Source organism: Corapipo altera, unplaced genomic scaffold (assembly GCF_003945725.1).
Source record: "Corapipo altera isolate COAL_440 unplaced genomic scaffold, ASM394572v1 308, whole genome shotgun sequence".
In the NCBI taxonomy this organism is placed as follows: domain Eukaryota; kingdom Metazoa; phylum Chordata; class Aves; order Passeriformes; family Pipridae; genus Corapipo; species Corapipo altera.
Window position 1 is genome coordinate 2,073,025 of NW_020884925.1, and position 17,156 is coordinate 2,090,180.

The window sequence follows — 17,156 nt, forward strand, 5'->3', positions numbered from 1 at the left end:
CGGGGCAGGGGCGGGGAAGGGCGGAGCGGGCTCCGGCCCGGGAGCGGTTCCGGGTCGGGAAGGCGGGATCTGCGGAGGCACCGGGGACCGCGGAACGGCGGCGACATGGTGGGGCGGGGGTCGGCGGGGACGGGGGGGGGGGGTGCGCAGCGGCCCCGCGGTGGGCTCTGACCGCCTCTCCCCCCGCAGCGGTTCCGCTTCTGCGGGGACCTGGACTGCCCCGACTGGGTGCTGGCCGAGATCAGCACCCTGGCTAAAATCGTTAAGTGCCCGCGCCCCCCGCGTTCCCCTGCCCGCCCCCTCCCCGCCCCGGGCCCGCTGCTCACCCTCCTTATTCCCCGCAGTCCTCGGTGAAGCTGAAGCTGATCTGCGCCCAGGTGCTGCGGGACCTCCTGGGGGAGCCCATGGAGGTGAGTGCGGGGCTACCGCGGTGGAGGCCAAGTGTTTCAACACTGCAGTGGCATAATGAGCAATATTAATTAATATCATATTCTTCATGCAGCCTCTGCAATAAGAATGCTACCAGCCACTGCTAGTAGCAATACTATGCATATTAAATGTTATTAGTATTAAGGTAAGAATTATTAGTATTAATGTTGGTAGTGAGTGTGTTACCTGGTGTTTACTGTGATGCTCTGCTCTCCTGCAGTATGAGAAGATCCTGAAGCTGACCTCGGACGCAAAGTTAGGTGAGCACTGCTGTCCTTACTGGGATCCCCCCATGGAGCCCCACTCTGGGGCTGAGCAGCGATTTGGTTGGAGTTGCCTTCCCACGGTGGCAGAGCTCACCCTCCATCCCATCCGCAGAGTCAGGGGACGTGAAGGCGACCATCGCTGTCCTCGGCTTCATTCTCTCCAGTGCAGCCAAGCACAATGTAGACAGCGAGTCCCTGTCAAGTGAGCTGCAGCAGCTGGGGCTGCCCAAAGGTAGGGGGGACCCTCAGGGTGGCACCGTGGGCCAGACCTGGTGGGATGTGCCCAACACAGTTCCCAGCGCTGCCTTCTTCACGCTCAGATGCAGGGCAGGCTGGAAACTGTACTGTCCTCCATCACCTCCCTGCTGTGCCATCCATCCCCGGGGGCTCCTCAGGTGCTTTGGTGGGGTTTGGTAACTGCAGGGCTGGTGTGAGCAGGAGGGTTCTTGTCTTGTCTCTCCACACGAGCAGAGCATGCCAGCGGGTTGTGTCGTTCCTACGAGGAGAAGCAGAGCTCTCTCCAGGACAGCCTCAGGGCCTGTAGCCTGCGATGTGAGTGGGATGGTTGGGTCTTAACAGGGTTTTGTGTGTTGGTGGCAGTCACCCTGCTGGAGTGAGCCAGGGTGCTGACACCACCCCCACTACCCACCCCAGTGAGCCAGCTTGGCCTGGTGCGCTGGCGGGTGGATTACACCCTCAGCTCCAGCGAGCTGCAGGAGGTCAACGAGCCCCTGGTGCATTTGACATTCAACGTGCAGAACAGGGAGTGCCCTAGAACTACGGCTGTCTCCCTGACCCTCTCGGCTGACAAGTTCCGGGTGCTGCTGGCAGGTGAGGCTGGAGGATGGGTGACAGCGAGGACCTCCAGGGCTATGGGGGATGCTGGGAGGGATGCTGCTGGGGATGTAGCGGCTCCCCCACAGCTCCATCCTCTCTCTGCAGAGCTGAAGCAAGCCCAGACCCTGATGAACACCCTTCTCTGAGGAGCCAGCCTCCCATGGTGGGAGTCGCGGACACCGAGTTGCTGGGTCGGATCTGGTGCTTCTGGTTGGGAAGGGGGATATTTCCCTCCTCTCCTGGCTTCTGGGGACGCTCGAGGTAGCTTCAATAAAGTCCGGGTGACAAAGCCGAGCCGTGTCGTTCTGTGTCTCCCCGCGGCGGGGCCGCCCGGCAGGACTACAAGCTCCGGCATCACCGCGCAGCCAATGGGAGCGCGCGGCGCCCGCCGCGCAGCCAATAGGAGCGCGTGCCGCCTGCCGCGCAGCCAATGGGAACGCCCACCGCGCAGCCAATGGGAGCGCCCACCGCGCAGCCAATGGGGGCGGGCAGGCGCAGTCGGAGCGGCGGGCGGCTGCGCGGTGGCGGCTCCGCGGCGCGGTGGCGGCGATGCCCGAGTGCCCGGAGCTGCACCTCGCCGGCTGCTTCATCAACGGCGTGTGCGGCGGGCTGGTGTTCGCGGGCGGCGTGGAGCGCTCGGCAGTGGGCCGCGGCCCCGAGGTGCCGTTCCGCAGCGAGGCCTACCGCATCTCGGCCCTTGCCCGGGGCAAGGAGCTGCGGCTGACGCTGAGCGCGCTGGACCCTGCCGCCGCCGCCGCCCCCCCGCCGCAGGACCTCGTGTTTCGTTTCGGCATGTCGGGGTCGTTCCGGCTGTGCCCAGCCGCCGAGCTGCCCCGCCATGCCCACCTCCGCTTCCTCACCCGGGAGAGCCCCCCGCGGGCCCTCTGCTTCGTGGACGCCCGCCGGTTCGGGTCCTGGCGCCTGGGGGACGCCTGGCAGCAGGAACGCGGGCCCTGCGTCGTCTCCGAGTACCAGGCTTTCAGGTGAGCGCCCTGGAGGAATGCCCCCTGGTTGGGTTTGGCTGCTTTTCCTGCACAGACGTGCCCAGGTGACTTTCTTTTTGCCCCGTGCTCTGCTGCAGGGAGAACGTGCTGAGGAATCTGGATGACAAGGCTTTTGACAAGCCCATCTGCGAAGCCCTCTTAAACCAGAAGTATTTCAATGGAATTGGGAATTACCTGCGTGCTGAGATCCTGTACAGGTAAAGTGGGTTGAGCATCCGCTGACCTGCCATGGAGGTTTGGTCTCCAAGAGTTTGCTGGAGCTCGATGGCTCTTTGGCTAAGCTGGCTGTACCTCATCACCTGGGAGATGCAGACAGTACCAGAGCCAAGGGTTCAGGCTTGTGTGTAACTCTTTCAGGTTGAAGATCCCTCCCTTTGAAAAGGCTCGGACTGTGCTGGAGGCCCTGAAGGATCAGAAGCAGGAGAGGAGGAAGAAGGTGAGGAATACCAGGTGCTTTCACAGGCTCAGAAGGTGGCAGATGTTGTACCAGGGGTTTGGTTGCCTGTGGCCCTGCAGGACGAGCTGTGCCCAGCTTCTGCCTTCAAGAAGTCTATAAATATTTTTGGGGTGGGTGAAGAGGAAGAGATGAGGGAAACAAAGACCTTGCAAGCTTAAAATCTCCAAGAAGGCTGTAGTAGAGCCCAAGGCTGTTCTTGTGGCCTTCTAAAGTGACTATTTTAAAGAAGCCTGAAAACACACTACATGACCTGAGGGGTGTTTTTAAAACTGCTGCTGTTTGTGTGTGTTAGCCCTCTTTCATGTCTTTGTAGCTAAGTTGGAAGCCCACAGTGGGGTGAGCTCAGGGCTGGCATGAGAGTGTGGCAACTCATCCTCAGGAGGGCAGAAGACAAAGAATTTGGGTGCTGTTGGGGAGGAGAGACCCCGAGGAGGCAGAAGTAGCTGGCAGGTGACTTTCCTCCCCTTCTCCACCCTTGCAGGATCCTTCCCTGACACTGAGCAAGAAGGTGAAGCTGATGCAGAAGAACCCGGATCTCCTGGAGCTGTGCCACACCGTGCCCATGGAGGTCATCACGGCAGGTGAGGCGACAGGACAGGATGCTGGGGAACAGGGACAGCTGGGGGAGGCTGGGGCTTTGCATTCCCGGCATCAGGAGGTTTGGGAGGGCATCCTGACACCATGATCGTGGCTTCTGCTCTGATTCTGTCCTTTCTCTCTCTCCCTTCCCAGAGAAGCACCTTTTGGACCCCGAGCACTCGGATAACTATGCTACCTTCAAGAACTGGCTGCAGTGTTACTTGGTGCCTGGCATGAGCTCCCTGCGTGACCGCAACGGCAGGACCATATGGTTCCAGGTAGGTGCCTGGGGTCACTCCCTGGAGCTGGGGGCCCCCAAACCACCCCTCCAGCCCATTTTCTGCTTGCTGAGACTCCCAAGCATTACACTGTGTGGCTGGAGATCTCCCTCTCCACCAAGCTGCTGGGCATGGAGGTGACAAGGACCGTCTGTGTGGTGGCCAGCTGGCCAAGGGATGGTGGGCAGTCTGGAGCAGATGGAGGGAATGAGGTCTGGAGCCCTGTTCCTCCCTCCTGTACCCTGTGTCTGTGGCCTTGCAGGAACAGGACTGACAGGAGAGTCCCCAGTGCACAGGGCAGGCAGAGCAAGCCTGACTCTCCTGGCTTCCCAGAGAAATGTGGCTCTTTCCCTATCACTGTGAGAGGGAGAAGGGGCAGGGATTCTGCTGCTGCTACCTGCAGAATGACTGCACCCCAGTCAAAGCTCTGTCCCTTCCTTGCAGGGAGAGCCTGGTCCCATGGCTCCCACAGGTGAGTGTCCTCTCTCCCGCCCGTGGGACCCACTCTTGCTCTGGGAGGGCTGGACACTGAGCAGCCCTGTCTTTTCTGTATAGCACAAGGGCACAGGCAGGAGCAAAGCCCCTCTCCCTGGGGTGCTGACAGGCCTGAGACAGCCGTTGGCACCAGGGGACAGAGCCCATTTTCCCCGGGGCTTCCTACCAGCATCCCAACCTGCCTGGGCACAGCTGTTGCGCTGGCAGGATGGTTTTTCACCCTGCAGTTCCTCAGTGCTCAGCTCACATCACCCAGGACAGCATCCCTGCAAGCGTGTCCCTCACTCCCCCTGACCTGGGCATGTCCTCTCATGCAGGGCAGAAGCACCAGAAGATGCCCCGCAAAAAGCGCGCTCAGCTGAAGGCAGACCCTGAGGCACTGACCCCTAAGGTAAAGCAGCTTTGTGGTTGTGTCTGGCTGTCCTGTTCCCCTTAACCTTGCTCAGGCTGCTCCTGAATTCATGGTGGTGATCCCATATGGAGCTTCTCACCCTCTGTGGTGCTCCAAGCACGCTTCTGCTGCTAAGCCGCAGCTCTGATGTCCACCCAGGTCACCTCACCCGCCTTGAAAAGGCGCCCCAGGGCTGCAGCAACCCCCCAAAAGTCTGATGAGAAGGAGGAGGGGGAGAAGGAGGAGGAGGCTGATGGGCTAAGGAAGGGACGTGCTCGCCGGAGGAGGAGAGGGACTCCTGCTCCAGCCTTGCCTCAGCCAGAGGTGCTTCTCAAACCCAGAAGAAGCCGCCGGATGTCTGCACGCAGGGGCAGAGGTGAGGCTGCAGCCCCTGCGGCTTTCAGGTGCACGGGTGGGGGCTGTGGGAGTGCTCAGTTGTATCGAAGGGACTGAGGGGTGCCAGATGGCAGGAGAGGAGCCAGTGGGGCAGAGCCAGACACTCCCTCGCCCTCTGACTCCTCGTTTCCCTCTCTGTTTTTCAGGTGCAGTCCCTGTCATGTGAGTGCTGCCCACTGCCCACCTCCTGAGGGGCATTTAGTGGCCCAGGAGAAGCTCAGGGAGGGCTTGGCCAGGGACGTGCGTTAGTGATGGGGGAAATGGAGCTTCTCTGTACCTGTGCTCGCAGCTGCTTTTGCTACTGTTGCATCCTGCAAGTGCGTGAGGGAGAAGCTGGGCTTGGTGGTGGGGTATTTTCCTGCTGTCCAGAGGCATTAGAGGGGAAGAAGAGCCAAGACCTTACATTGTGCTGGACTCTAACTCTGCCTAAAACTGGGTTCTCTCTTCCGTTTCTGGCTGCTGCTCCACTCACTGTTTTTAGCTGACTAAATAATAAAATATTTTGTGTAGAAATCACTGTGCATGCCTTTTCATGCTAAGGATAACCCCTCGGAGCCCAGCCTCTTCCCCAAGGGGCTGTAGCAGGCTTTCCCTCCACCTCACCTCCCCTAAAGTAAAGATAAGCTCTGCCTCCCCAGTTCCAGGAGTAGTGCTAAGGAGACACTAAGGGAGCAGCAGCTACAACAAAGCACCTGGGAGGAGGCAGGTCAGTGCAGTTACCTGGAAATAAGTTAAGAAAACAGGCTGGAGCTTGATGTAATTCTCTTATTTATTTGTGTTCTCCATCTGCAAGGGCAGTGCAAGGGGCAGGTGGAGGAAAGGGGGAAGGAGTAGAGTGTTTTTTATAGTCACTGCTAGACAAGATGAAGGCTGAGACACAGGAGCCACTCTGGAAGCTGCTGCTCCCCAAGTCCCTGGGGCTGGAGCAGAGCCCATGCAGGGCCACCAGCCTGTCCACACCCTTATCCACACTTCAGCGAGCTCAGCACTGAAGCCCACATACCCTGGTTGGGCAGTGGGCAACTGTCCTCCTTCCCTGAGGAACGTGGTTGTTCTCAAGTGCTGCTCTCTGATGGCTGGGTGTGGGACACGGGGACACTGCCCTGCTCTGGAACTGCTGTCTTGTACAGCTCTTGGGATCGAGGAAGGCTCAGGCTGTGATTTGAGTTCACAGTGTTGGTCCAGGTTGCTGCAGCACCAGCCAGAGCAGTGGATGGTGTCACTGGCTCAAGACCAAGAGGACAGAGAGCACGCAGAAAGGTGTGAAGGAGAGCTTCAAGCCCTGCTGCCCCAGGGGCAGGGTGCCCTGTGCAGCTGGCCGCTCCAGGAGGTCGCAGCTGAGGAGGAAAGCACATGAGGCTGAAGGTACTGATCTCCATCCCCATGCACACCCAGGCCTTTGGCACGGATCATGGACTTACAGCATTGCCTCCTTAACGGGGAGGGAGGTCTGGAGCCAGGCAGTAACCGTGCTGCCATACGCCTCGTAGAGCCGAACCACCACGGCTTCAGGTCTGCCCTCAGCCTTTGGGGGACAGTGCAGGTGGGAGTTCAGACAAATGAGACAGGCACAGCCTCTCCAACCCAAGTTGTTCTGCTCAGCTGAGCCTAACCACCACTCAGTGTGGAGGAAAGAGCAAGCCATGCTCGACAACAGCACCTTAACCCCCTCTGCCCTCCCCACCTCTGCCCCGGCACCTGCCTGCTTGACAGTCTCCAGCACGATGGCAGGTGAGCTGACAGAAAAGGCACTCCAGGCTGGGCACTGGGCAGAGCTGGCCAGGACCGTGTGGAGGGGGAAATTCAAGCTGTAGGCACGCTGAATCACACCAGCCTCCTGGAAGGAACCTGCATCACAAGAACCTCTAGCCCGCCTCGGCACGTGCACAGTCAGAGACACACTCACCCCAAGGCTCACTGGTGCATCCCCCACCCTGCGTGTTCCTAGGGGGCCTGTCACTCACCTCGGTGAGGCATCACAGCATAGGTGAACTGGTGGTGCCCGATGTCTGCTGTGGAATCAGGGGACTTGGGTGCTCTCAGCCTAAGGCAACGAGATGTTAGTGAGACTGGTGTCTCGGCAGCACCCACTGCCACACAGAGTAGAGCCAGAGGAGCGCTGTGACAACTGCTCCCCTCACTACCTTGAGGCTGAGCCCAGGGGTGGAAGCAAACGTGCAACAGCAAACAGACCCTGGACAGTCCCAGAAGCTTAAAAAGCTTGGGTGTCTTCCTGTGAAAATTGGGGCTGACAGAGTCAAACTGAAATATACAGTTTCTTTTAGCTTGGTATGCACTTGTAACATTAACACTGCTGTTCCTTCCCTCTCATTAAGCCTTCCCTCCTGGGGTATGTTTTGGCCAGCAGGAGAAAAATCTGATCTCTCCTGAATTAGTTATAATGCAAGTCAGCCAAATTCTCAGACAACAGACACCCATCAGACTATTTATTAACTAAGGTAATTTAGGACCAGGTGTTGCCTTGACTTCCAAGAGACACCTCACAAGACAAAGTACCTGCAGCAGCTCCCCCCTCATCCACCTGTAACTCACAGAGAGAGGCTGAGGACGTTCCTGTGGGCTGATGCCCCGTATTTGCAGTCGTTCAGCAGAGCCACCCCGAAGCCGTGCTCAGAGAGATCCATCCACTTGTGAGCCCACACCTGCAGCAGATACCAAGGGATGGGCTCACTACAGAGAGCCACTGCCAGGAGCAGGAGCAGCTCGGTGCTGGGACCAGACCACCTTCCCTCTCACCTCGAACCGAGCCCAGTCCCAGGATGTGTTCCAGTGTGTTGGCCGCTGCACGTGTCCAAACTGGATCTCGTAGGTGGCGTTTGTGCTCCGGACCTGCACAGGGAACTCCACCTTCAGGAACTTGTGAGCCTCCTTCCACTCAACCTAAATGTGGGAGCAGAAGGGCATCACCATGGGGTCTGACAGGCAGAAGCCGCACTTTTCCTTCCCTGGTGTGCAGCAGCTGGCTTGCACGCAGCCAACATGAGCTACAATAAAACCACACCAGAGTCTCAAAATCAGGATGAATTCTTCTTGTCCCTCAGGACCTCCCCCCACCCTCAGGCTGCCCTCCCTTAAGGCAGAGGAGGACAGGCAGTGGGGAGTTCCAGAGGAGAAAACAGGAGGGGGAATGTAATTCCTGCCACACAGGATGTTGGTATCATGCAGCAGCCACGGGCCAAACCTGGGTCAGGAAGCGGAGGTACGGGCACGTGGCATCCAGGATGATCTCCTGGGTTAAGGTGCTGCTTTTCCCAACCTGCAGGGAGAAGCTCACACTTCCCCGCAGGCCCCCAGCCAGGGTGATTTCCAGAGGCTTCAGGAGCGTGGTCACTGGCTTCCTAGACAAAGGAATGAAGGCAGAGATTGTCTCAGCCTAGTAGATCCAGGTTCCCAAATCCCAGTCCAGCCTCCCACAGAGGAGGCATTCACTTCTCCAGACTGAATGCTCTCTTACATCTAGGACTGACAGGGAGGCAAGAACCTTAGGGCAAAGCCAAAATACAAGTGCTGCCTGCACTGCTCCTCTACCTGGTTTCCAAGTGATAATCCATCACATCCCAGGCATCCCAGTAGAGGGGAACATCATCAAAGAGTGCAAACTGGTTTGCATAGCAGCCCTCTGGGACTGCCTCTCTGAAAAAAAGCGGAACAGAGAAACAGCAGCATCAGAAGGACAAGAGTGTACAGTGAGAAGTCATCCTGGGAGAGGTTTGAGGAGCCCAGGGCCAGTGACTGAGTGACACAGACCTCTCGGAGTCCAGCAGCCGAAGTGAGGTCAGGTGTCCCATCATGTCCAGGCAGACAGCAATCACCCCATTCTCCATGGTAATGGAGCCATCCTCCTTGGGAAAAGGCCAGAAACAGGTGTTACAGACCCACAACTGCAGGAGCTATGTGGATTTGCAGGATGCTGGATTCCTTAGATTTCTCCCCAATCAACCTTTGACACAGGGAACATGGATCTAAAGAAAACTGCCTTGTGCTTACCTGCTTCCTCACTGACACAGGCTGAGAGGGCAGCAATGGCTCCCTCACCAGAGCATAGCCCATGCTGGGGACTGTCACGAGAGCTGGAAAGCAAAGAGGTTCTATTCCAACATCAGCCCCAGACTGAAACCTAAGTCACACTGTGCTGCCCTAGCGCTCTCACATCAGACCTACTACCTCCTCTCATACCCTCCTCTTCTTCCTCCATACTTCAGGGGACTTTATTCCATTTCAAGTTGTCCAAGGAAGCCAGGAAAGCCCTCCCCAGGGCAGGGAGAGGCAGAGTATTCCCTTGTTAGCTGACTCTGCCCCTGTAAGAAATTCTGATACAAGAGTTATCCCAGGTCAGACATACCCAAAGTCTCTGTTCCATCTGGCCCAGGCCTGGAGATCACCTCGGTGCGTTCCCAGGGCAAAGTGTTCAACACAAGGGTGCTTTCAGTGCTCCCTGCCTTGGGCTGCAGCAGATCCCTGCACAGGGACTGCACAGCCTCCTCCTGCAGCTCAGCACCAATCCTGCGGATCTCTGTACAACAAAAGGGGCCTAAGTTGGATCTGAGAGAGCTTCTGGCGCTCCTGTGCAATGTACACACACTGTATCGCCTGCCAAGCTACAATTACTAATTATCATTAATTATTATTATCTATTAGTGAGTAATTCAAGTGTATAATTATTCTTAACTTTGTTATTACAAGATTACAGCGAGCTATGCCAGTTCAGCTGGAAAATTCTGGTTAACGAAGCTCCTGCAAGCACCCATGAGCAGGCAGGAGCAAACCTTCGTGGAGGTCTACCCTGGCATGCCAACAGTAAGCAGAGAAGTCAATAAATTGGGATGGTTTTCAATCCCTTGGCTCCCCTGCTAATTTAACACTATTTCAGACACATATCTGCACAGGCTTGCCCTGGTAGTCCAAGACTGAAACCACTGCAGCCCCACCAGGCAGGACCCAGCGTGCTCTGGCAAGTAAGTGCCCTCCTAGCCAAACTTCTGCTCACCTGTGTAGTATTGCAGGGCATCCTCAACCACGAGCTGGATACAGCTGCCTGGCAGGACATCGTGGAACTGGTTGAGTAGCAATAACCTAAAAGAGAGCAGAACCCAGGAGAGGATGCAAGAGCACTGTATTTGTTCTGGCTTAGAACAAACCAGAAAGTTCTTCTCTCAAACAAGAGCCCTGTTTGCAAGCCAGACAAACTTCATAACTGTTCCTTATACTCCCATTAGCCAACACTTCAGAGAAAAGGATTTTTTCCATAGCATCCTTTAAATCCCTTTATGTTAGGGCTTGTCAGCTGTCATCTTAGTAAAGCACAACCATGGGGAGCACCAGCTATTTCTTTTTATGCCCTAAGGCTACCAGATACGTTGTTGCACAAGTTCAGACAAGTCAAAACTGGGGAGGAATAAGCTTAGGTCGGAAATGAAGCTTTCAGACAGCACAGTAGTGAGGGTTTGAAGTTATCTTCCAATGGGAGAATCAAGCAAACCACCGAACACTTTCCAGGTGGATCCCTGATCAGTTTATGGAAGGGGTTACAGACAGTGGTAGGTAAGCTACATACAGTGCTGCACTACTGAACCCTCTCCCAGCACCAGCAATGCCCCTGTACTCACTCCCTCACCTCCAGAGCCGCTGCAGCTGGCTGGCAGGGTACTGGAACTCACTGTCCTGTGCCATAGCCAAGGTGCTGAGCACTTCGATGTCATGGAGTATCCTCTCACACTCTCGATTCCCCTTCTTTATCTGGTATAAAGAATATATATATACTTACATATATATATATATATATATACACACATAAAAAATATATGTATTTCTTGAGTGTCAGAAAATGGGTAGCTGGGAGTAGATCTCTCACATCAGCAGCAGAAACCCAGCTCCAGTGCAGGAAGGTTGGTTACTTGTAGGTGTCATGAATTTGCATGGCCTGAGCGTGGGGAGCCTCACCTGGGCCTGGGTGGTGTATGTGCCATTGTGCAGCTCGAGGAAGAGCTCTCCCACCCAGGTGCACAGCTGTGATGACTCCTTCTCCAGGACAGAAAAGAGCTGGTCAGGAGTTGAGATCTGTACCCTGTGGGAGAGACACACATACAGTGATGAGCCAGGGAGAAGCCTGGGACATGGCTAATGTTGCATCCCATCTGGAAAGCTGATGCTCCTGGAGCCAAGGCCTCAGAAACTTCAATACAACTATACACAGTATTCCCCTCACCCTTCTCCTACCCCCCTCCTGCTCTCCTGGGACCCCTGAACCTCTCCTGTGGACATTCTCCAGACAGGGACTGACTGCCAGGCACAGCTGCTGTGCTGGACACTCAACCCATGACTATACTGAGGGCTCATAAGCAGTCCATGCCTACCCTATGTACCTGTTCTTACAGCTCTTGATGATACAGAGACCCATGAAAATCCTTCCCAGCCCTCTGCTTGCCTGTCTCTCTGCCCTGCTCCCTTTCTTTTGGTGCTGCTGAAGGCCAGGCCTGGCTCAAAGCCAGTGCTCCTGCCAGGAGAGAAGAGCTTTCCTCTCACCTTGGCAGCCCATCTGTGTCACTCATTCTCTTCATCCTATCCAGCATCTTCTGCGTGGGGCCCCCTCCTCCATCTCCAAAGCCAAAGAGGAACGCGCTGTGGTTCACACATCCTTTGTCCTTGTTGTTCTTCACTGTCTTCAGCACCTGGAGGGATTTTTGGGCTGCTGCAATCCCCTAGCACCCATCCCCAGCTCCCACAAGAAAGCCAGGTCAGCCTTTAGAGTGCAAAGCCCAGACCTGCCCCTCCTCCCCGGCCCAAACTGCCAAAATCAGGCACAGGCACATCTCAGAACCAGGCAATCAACTGCCAGGCACCCAAATGACCTTTGTCCAACAATGCTGCCAGCTATCCCACTCCCTTCCCAGGAGGCTCCAAGGGGCTGGCAACTTCACATGCAGGTCTCACTCACCTCCTCCACATGCCCATGCATCCCATAGGAGTCACCAGGGGGGAAATGGGTCAGGACTCGGGAACCGTCAATGCCTTCCCAGAAGAAGGTGTGATACTGGAGGGGAGCGAAAGGACAATGTGGTACACAGGGGACAGACATTCCAGAGCCCCCTGAGGATTAAAACTGGGCCTTCAGTTTCTCTCCATGAAGCTGCAGAATGTCCTGATGGATCAGTGTAAGGAGACAGTTGCACAAGGACAGGAAATGCCACAAGGGTAGGGTACAGCACAGAGAGGCTGGATTTGCTGTCTGTTGGACCTGCACACAAGTTACAGCTCCTTGTCTGGAAGCAGAAGGAATTTACAGGCCAGGGGCCCAGTGCTGGAATCTCTAACCATGACCTTTTCCTCCCCTAAAGTCTGACAGGACATTGCTACCACCAAAAACTGGTAGCTTCTGGAAGCAGAGCCTGTGTCAGCTGAGCTGAAGGACTGTGGAACCAACAGGTCCAGCCCTGCAGAAGACTCCAGCATCCACACATCCATTCCCTGGAAAGAAGGGAAGCACAGCTCACCGGGAAGGTATTCACAAGGTTCCAGCTGAGCTTCTGTGTGAGGAACCTCTGAATCCCACAGCCACGCATCAGCTGGGGCAGCTGGGCTGAGTATCCAAACGTGTCCGGCAGCCAGAACTGGGAGGAGAAGAAACAGGAGCAGAGGGAGAGAGAAACACATGAGTCAGGCAAACCTCATACACAGCAAGAAGTGAAAGGAGATGGTGTGCAAGGAAGGTGTGCTGGAAAAGAACAAGTACCTCTGTGCAGATTCGGCCAAACTGCTCCTGGAAGAACTGCTGTCCCTGGAGGAACTGCCGCACCATGGACTCCCCACTGGGCAGGTTCCCGTCCTGGAGGAAAGGCACAGGGAGTCTGTGAGGAAAGCCAGGGACTGGGGAAGGGGAGGTCTTGTAAGACCCCCATTCCCATCCACCTGACCTGGAGATAACAGGGAGGAACTGAAGAGAGCTCAGCAGAGGGAAAAAGGAGGAACACAGCTCAGTGAGTGCAAAGATCCTTTCTCAGAGAATGATATGGGAGAAGGATTGTATTTTTGCTAGGTTAGATACTTCAGCTGCTGTTCCTAGGCTTGGAGACATCACCAACCAGACAGGTTCAGCAAAGGCTCTGCTGTCCCCTCCAGTGCCAGGCCCAGTCCCAGAAGGATGGCACAGAGAGGGTTTGGCAAGCCAGGCTCACTGTGCTACTCACCATTTCCACCCAGGTGCCTCCAACAGGAATGAACTGCCCCTTGGCCACAAAGTCCAGAATCTGTGCATAGAGCCCAGGGTACCAGCTCCGCACCCACTCAAACTGCTGCGCCTGCCAGAGAACAGAGATCAGCCTCAGCTCTCTACCACTCCACACCCAGGTCCCTCCTCTCTGCAACACTTCTGGTCATCCCCCCCATCTCTTTTTGCTGGAGAAGCAACATGCCATGAGCAGAGGAGAGGTCTCCAGAGAGAGATCACTGACCTGGGAGCAGGCAAAGGTGAGCTCCGGATTGCGCTCCATCAGGCGGACCACGGTGACCCAGCTCCGAGCACACTTACGGATGGTCTCCTCGTAGGGCCACAGCCAGGCTGTGGGGACAGACATGGCCCCACCATAGTTATTACTCAACACAAGCTCCTCCTGGAGCTAGAACCCCTCTGAAACCCCTCCTGAGACAGTAAATCGAGGGGTGAAGCCCAACAGATGGAAGACAGCAGTCTATAATTCATCCCTCATCCCCAGCCCCATCAGTGCTCCAAAGGGCAACCCACACTCCCCTGCCTCTGTGAAAAATCAGCTGTGTGCCTCAGGGCATGGCATCCAGTGCCTGAAGCCCAAGGGCAGCCCACTCTCCCCTTGGGCAGCATGCCCTGGCCTCCATGTGAGCAAAGAGGGAGTGTGTGCTGCTCTCACCAGAGTCAATGTGGCAGTGCCCCATGGCATGGATGGTGTGCTGGCTCTCGCCGTTCCTCTGGCTGAAGATGGACGCAGCCAGGTCACGGGCAGCAGGGAAGGTGGAGGGGTCCGTAACATCACACACATTGACCATCTGGTTGGCAGTGTACAGTGCCTGGAAACTCCTCTGGTTTTCCTCCCCGAGAAGCTGGGGTTGGGAGGCATAACAGTTTTACTCAGGCCACTGTATCAGCTCATCACCTGCCTCAGGGAGAACCTGGTACCTCCTTCCAACATCTGTCTCAGCCAGTGGGACCAGGTAAACACCATGTCCCTGCTTCACAAACATGACCTTATGCCTTTTCTCACATGCCTTCTAAATCCAAGTTATACATATGCACATCCCAGGGGACTCTGGTTAACAGATCCTGCTTTGGAGCAGAAAGTGGATGAAAAAACACCTATGGATTCCCTCTGTTCAGTTTTCCCCTACTCTAGAATATCCTGAGTTAGAAGGAACCCACGAGGACCATCAAGTCTAGATAGAGTCAACTGTGCAAAAGCAGATGCAGTAAACATATTCTCCTTCAGGGTCTCAGGTCATGGAACAGCAGGAGGAAGAGACACAATGAAGTTATGGAAAGGGTGAGAGAAGGGAAGAGAAGGAGTCCCCATACCCGGGCCATGTCCAGCAGTATTTCCAGATCTACCAGCAGTTCGTAGACATCTCTGTTGAAGATGACCAGCTCAGCCTTGTTCAGGGTGACCCTCCTGTCTGGGTCGGGAGGGGCAATCATGCTGCCCTTGCCAGCTCCAAAGAGCCCATTGCAGGCCAGCTCCACGTACAGTGTCAGGCTGTGGGACCAAAAGGAAACCATCAGTGAGCACGTCACAAGCACCAGGACACAGATGAGGATGTCTCACCCCACCCTCCTGTCTTCCAACAATACCAAGCTCACCCAGCGGCGAGGAGCTCGACTGACCACCCACCTGTGGGGCTCTGACTGTTTCAGGCTGCTTGTCAGGATGTAGCTGGTCTTCTCACCTTCCTTAGTCAATCCCTGCACAGGAAGATGGCACATTCAACCAAAGTCCAGCTGGATGGAGGGGTCTGGTCCCATACGGTGTGGGATAATGATTCCCACAAGAACAACCAGCACAGAAACTGCTGCTGCTGCCCCAGCAGCAACATAAACCCTGCAGGCACCACCACACAGCACAGCAGGGATGTAAAAAGTCACCATTCTGTACATAGCAGGGCACCTGGCACACCCCTGATCCATGCCTCCTTACCTGGACAGGCTGGGCATCTCGCCACACCATGGCCTCCCCATCGCTCTCCCAGACGAAGTGCACTTCCCGCCCTGCCCATGCCAGGGGGATGCTCAGCTCCACCTTAAACCAGCACGTCTCCCACCTGGAAGAGAGTAAGTAGCAACCTTAGCCCACGGTGTGACCTTCTCCCCAGGGAAAGCACACTTCCTTAGAACCTCCATGGAGACAGCTGAGTGAGGGCAGCCCACGAGTTTGATGGGATTCAAACGCAACAATGCCACCTGTCCTTACAGACCTGATTTAATCTGTGCCCCTCTGGGACCCAGAGGAACAGTCACTGGCATCTTGTCTGACCAATGCTGGGATAAAAATCTTCTCCCAGACCTGACAAAGTAAACATCCCCCACCCAAGCATCAGGGACACAACCATGATCACAAACAGCTCTCAGCAGAAAGGATCCATGAACTGGGCTCTTCGCTCTCCTGGGAAACTGACAAACCTTGGGCTGTTTCCTCATGAAATCTCCCTAAAGGCTTCTGGGCAGACACCTTCGAGCACCCAGGGGGAAAAGGATTATCATCTCCTTTCTTCACCATTAAGAACTTGTAAGGACTCACACACACACACACACACACACGAGACATGAGCTCCAACCCCACCACGGTCACAGCACCACCGAAATCCTGTACTCACGTGGGCCCGAAGGACTCTCCCACTTCAGCCGGCCTGAATTCCCCCACAACAGCCTCATCGTAAGAGATGCGCCGCGGAGTCTGGAAGCAGGAGAGCGATGCCGGTGGACAGCGATCCCCAAAAAGCCTGAGGTCGAAGATGGCCAGGACATATTAGCATGGTCAGTCCCGCAAGGGCGAGCCCGGGGGTGGGACAGGGAGCACCCTGTTCTCCCCAGCTGCTACTCAACACCTTCAACAGGATTAACAAATCACAGAGTAATGAAGCGCCGTGTTAGAGAGGCTGGCGGAGCGGGGAGGGCTGGGGGGCTGTGCCGTGGCTGTCCGGGGGGTGTGTTTTGTGTGTGCGATTTATTCCCTCGGCGTGTGTTCACCGAGCCCCCCGAGCCCCGGCAGCGCCCGAGGGCAGGGTGCCCCCCCACTCCCAAGGGGACACACGCGAGCTGGCCCGGCCGCCCACCAGCGCCCCGGGGATGCCCCGGAGGAGGAGGAGGAGCGGAGAGACCTCCCCGCCGCCCACCTGCCCCGCAGGTTGCAGTCGGTGAAGTAGGTGTCGGAGACGAACTTCTCGACGCGCTCCAGCGCCGTGCGCCTGTGGCGGGGCGCTGCCATGGCGGCTGCGGCGGGGCCCGCCCTGCGCCGCGCAGGCGCGGCCCGGCAGTCCCGGAACCCCGGGATCCCGGAATCCCGGAATCCCAGAAACCCGGAATCCCAGAAACCCAGGATCCCGGTTCCAGCCGGGCCGCCTCCGCCTCGGGGGTGCTCCGCGGGGCTGAGGGCCTGTCCCGCCGAGTGCTCCCCGCGTGAGGAGGCAGAACCCGCCTCATCGCTGTCCCTCAGCCTAAGCGATCCTTGCACCCACCTCTCCTCCTCCTCCACGCCCCCGCTTCGCCTCAAAATCGTCCCCTCCTTTCCCCCCCCCCCCAAATGCCACTCTGTATCATCGGGGGGAAGGAGGAATCTGTGCACGATGCTCAGCCCTGATGCTTTAGTGGAAACACCGTGCCACACTCAAGTTTAAAACATTGGTATAGAGATCACGGGGGTCGTGGGCCGAGGATCACGTTACGGAATACAAGGAGCAAGATCAAATAAAATGGGAAAAAAAAAAAAAAGAAAAAAAGAAAAAGAAAGCTGACCTCTGCTGTTGTACAGGCTGGGAGCAGAGCCGGGA

At 56.4% G+C, this 17,156-nt stretch overlaps 3 protein-coding genes across 6 annotated transcripts; 2 read left to right on the top strand and 1 right to left on the bottom strand.

Moving 5' to 3' along the window:
• On the top strand, positions 1-1,833 carry COMMD4 (COMM domain containing 4). Of its 2 annotated transcripts, XM_027657733.1 has the most exons (8): positions 1-108; positions 190-261; positions 345-410; positions 650-689; positions 808-927; positions 1,167-1,247; positions 1,350-1,526; positions 1,638-1,833. In XM_027657733.1, the coding sequence occupies exons 1-8, from the start codon at positions 106-108 to the stop codon at positions 1,676-1,678; spliced, it is 600 nt and encodes a 199-aa protein (XP_027513534.1). In that variant the 5' UTR covers positions 1-105; the 3' UTR covers positions 1,679-1,833. The 2 variants fall into 2 exon arrangements, with proteins under 2 accessions (XP_027513534.1, XP_027513535.1); XM_027657734.1 differs by lacking the exon at positions 190-261.
• Positions 1,834-2,081: 248 nt separating this feature from the next.
• On the top strand, positions 2,082-5,645 carry NEIL1 (nei like DNA glycosylase 1). 2 transcript variants are annotated; one of them, XM_027657750.1, is made up of 9 exons: positions 2,082-2,515; positions 2,614-2,733; positions 2,894-2,972; positions 3,475-3,574; positions 3,726-3,850; positions 4,295-4,322; positions 4,663-4,736; positions 4,896-5,112; positions 5,279-5,645. In XM_027657750.1, the coding sequence occupies exons 1-9, from the start codon at positions 2,082-2,084 to the stop codon at positions 5,296-5,298; spliced, it is 1,197 nt and encodes a 398-aa protein (XP_027513551.1). In that variant the 3' UTR covers positions 5,299-5,645. The 2 variants fall into 2 exon arrangements, with proteins under 2 accessions (XP_027513551.1, XP_027513552.1); XM_027657751.1 differs by lacking the exons at positions 4,295-4,322; positions 4,663-4,736; positions 4,896-5,112; positions 5,279-5,645 and adding an exon at positions 4,113-4,226.
• Positions 5,646-5,894: 249 nt separating this feature from the next.
• MAN2C1 (mannosidase alpha class 2C member 1) lies at positions 5,895-16,628 on the bottom strand. 2 transcript variants are annotated; one of them, XM_027657855.1, is made up of 26 exons: positions 16,503-16,628; positions 15,984-16,109; positions 15,308-15,431; positions 15,005-15,075; positions 14,692-14,869; positions 14,033-14,222; positions 13,601-13,707; positions 13,337-13,447; positions 12,883-12,975; positions 12,644-12,760; positions 12,088-12,183; positions 11,676-11,821; positions 11,094-11,217; positions 10,768-10,889; positions 10,141-10,226; positions 9,496-9,666; positions 9,141-9,223; positions 8,901-8,995; positions 8,682-8,786; positions 8,335-8,491; positions 7,890-8,033; positions 7,686-7,795; positions 7,097-7,176; positions 6,835-6,980; positions 6,554-6,657; positions 5,895-6,469 (listed from the first exon to the last, which is right to left on the bottom strand). In XM_027657855.1, the coding sequence occupies exons 1-26, from the start codon at positions 16,592-16,594 to the stop codon at positions 6,352-6,354; spliced, it is 3,096 nt and encodes a 1,031-aa protein (XP_027513656.1). In that variant the 5' UTR covers positions 16,595-16,628; the 3' UTR covers positions 5,895-6,351. The 2 variants fall into 2 exon arrangements, with proteins under 2 accessions (XP_027513656.1, XP_027513657.1); XM_027657856.1 differs by lacking the exon at positions 5,895-6,469 and having other exon boundaries at positions 6,831-6,980.
• Between the last annotated feature and the right edge of the window lie 528 nt (positions 16,629-17,156).

Excerpts from the sequence above, each read along its gene's own strand:
- MAN2C1 (XM_027657855.1), bottom strand. The coding sequence starts at position 16,594 with ATGGCAGCGCCCCGCCACAGGCGCACGGCGCTGGAGCGCGTCGAGAAG. Across the intron at positions 12,976-13,336 it reads GAGGCACCTGGGTGGAAATG|GACGGGAACCTGCCCAGTGG; the intron begins GTGAGTAGCACA and ends CCTTTCCTCCAG. Across the intron at positions 8,034-8,334 it reads ACCTCCGCTTCCTGACCCAG|GTTGAGTGGAAGGAGGCTCA; the intron begins GTTTGGCCCGTG and ends TCCCACATTTAG.
- NEIL1 (XM_027657750.1), top strand. The coding sequence starts at position 2,082 with ATGCCCGAGTGCCCGGAGCTGCACCTCGCCGGCTGCTTCATCAACGGC. Across the intron at positions 3,575-3,725 it reads CATGGAGGTCATCACGGCAG|AGAAGCACCTTTTGGACCCC; the intron begins GTGAGGCGACAG and ends CTCCCTTCCCAG. Across the intron at positions 5,113-5,278 it reads GTCTGCACGCAGGGGCAGAG|GTGCAGTCCCTGTCATGTGA; the intron begins GTGAGGCTGCAG and ends TCTGTTTTTCAG.
- COMMD4 (XM_027657733.1), top strand. Across the intron at positions 411-649 it reads TCCTGGGGGAGCCCATGGAG|TATGAGAAGATCCTGAAGCT; the intron begins GTGAGTGCGGGG and ends GCTCTCCTGCAG. Across the intron at positions 928-1,166 it reads GCAGCTGGGGCTGCCCAAAG|AGCATGCCAGCGGGTTGTGT; the intron begins GTAGGGGGGACC and ends CCACACGAGCAG.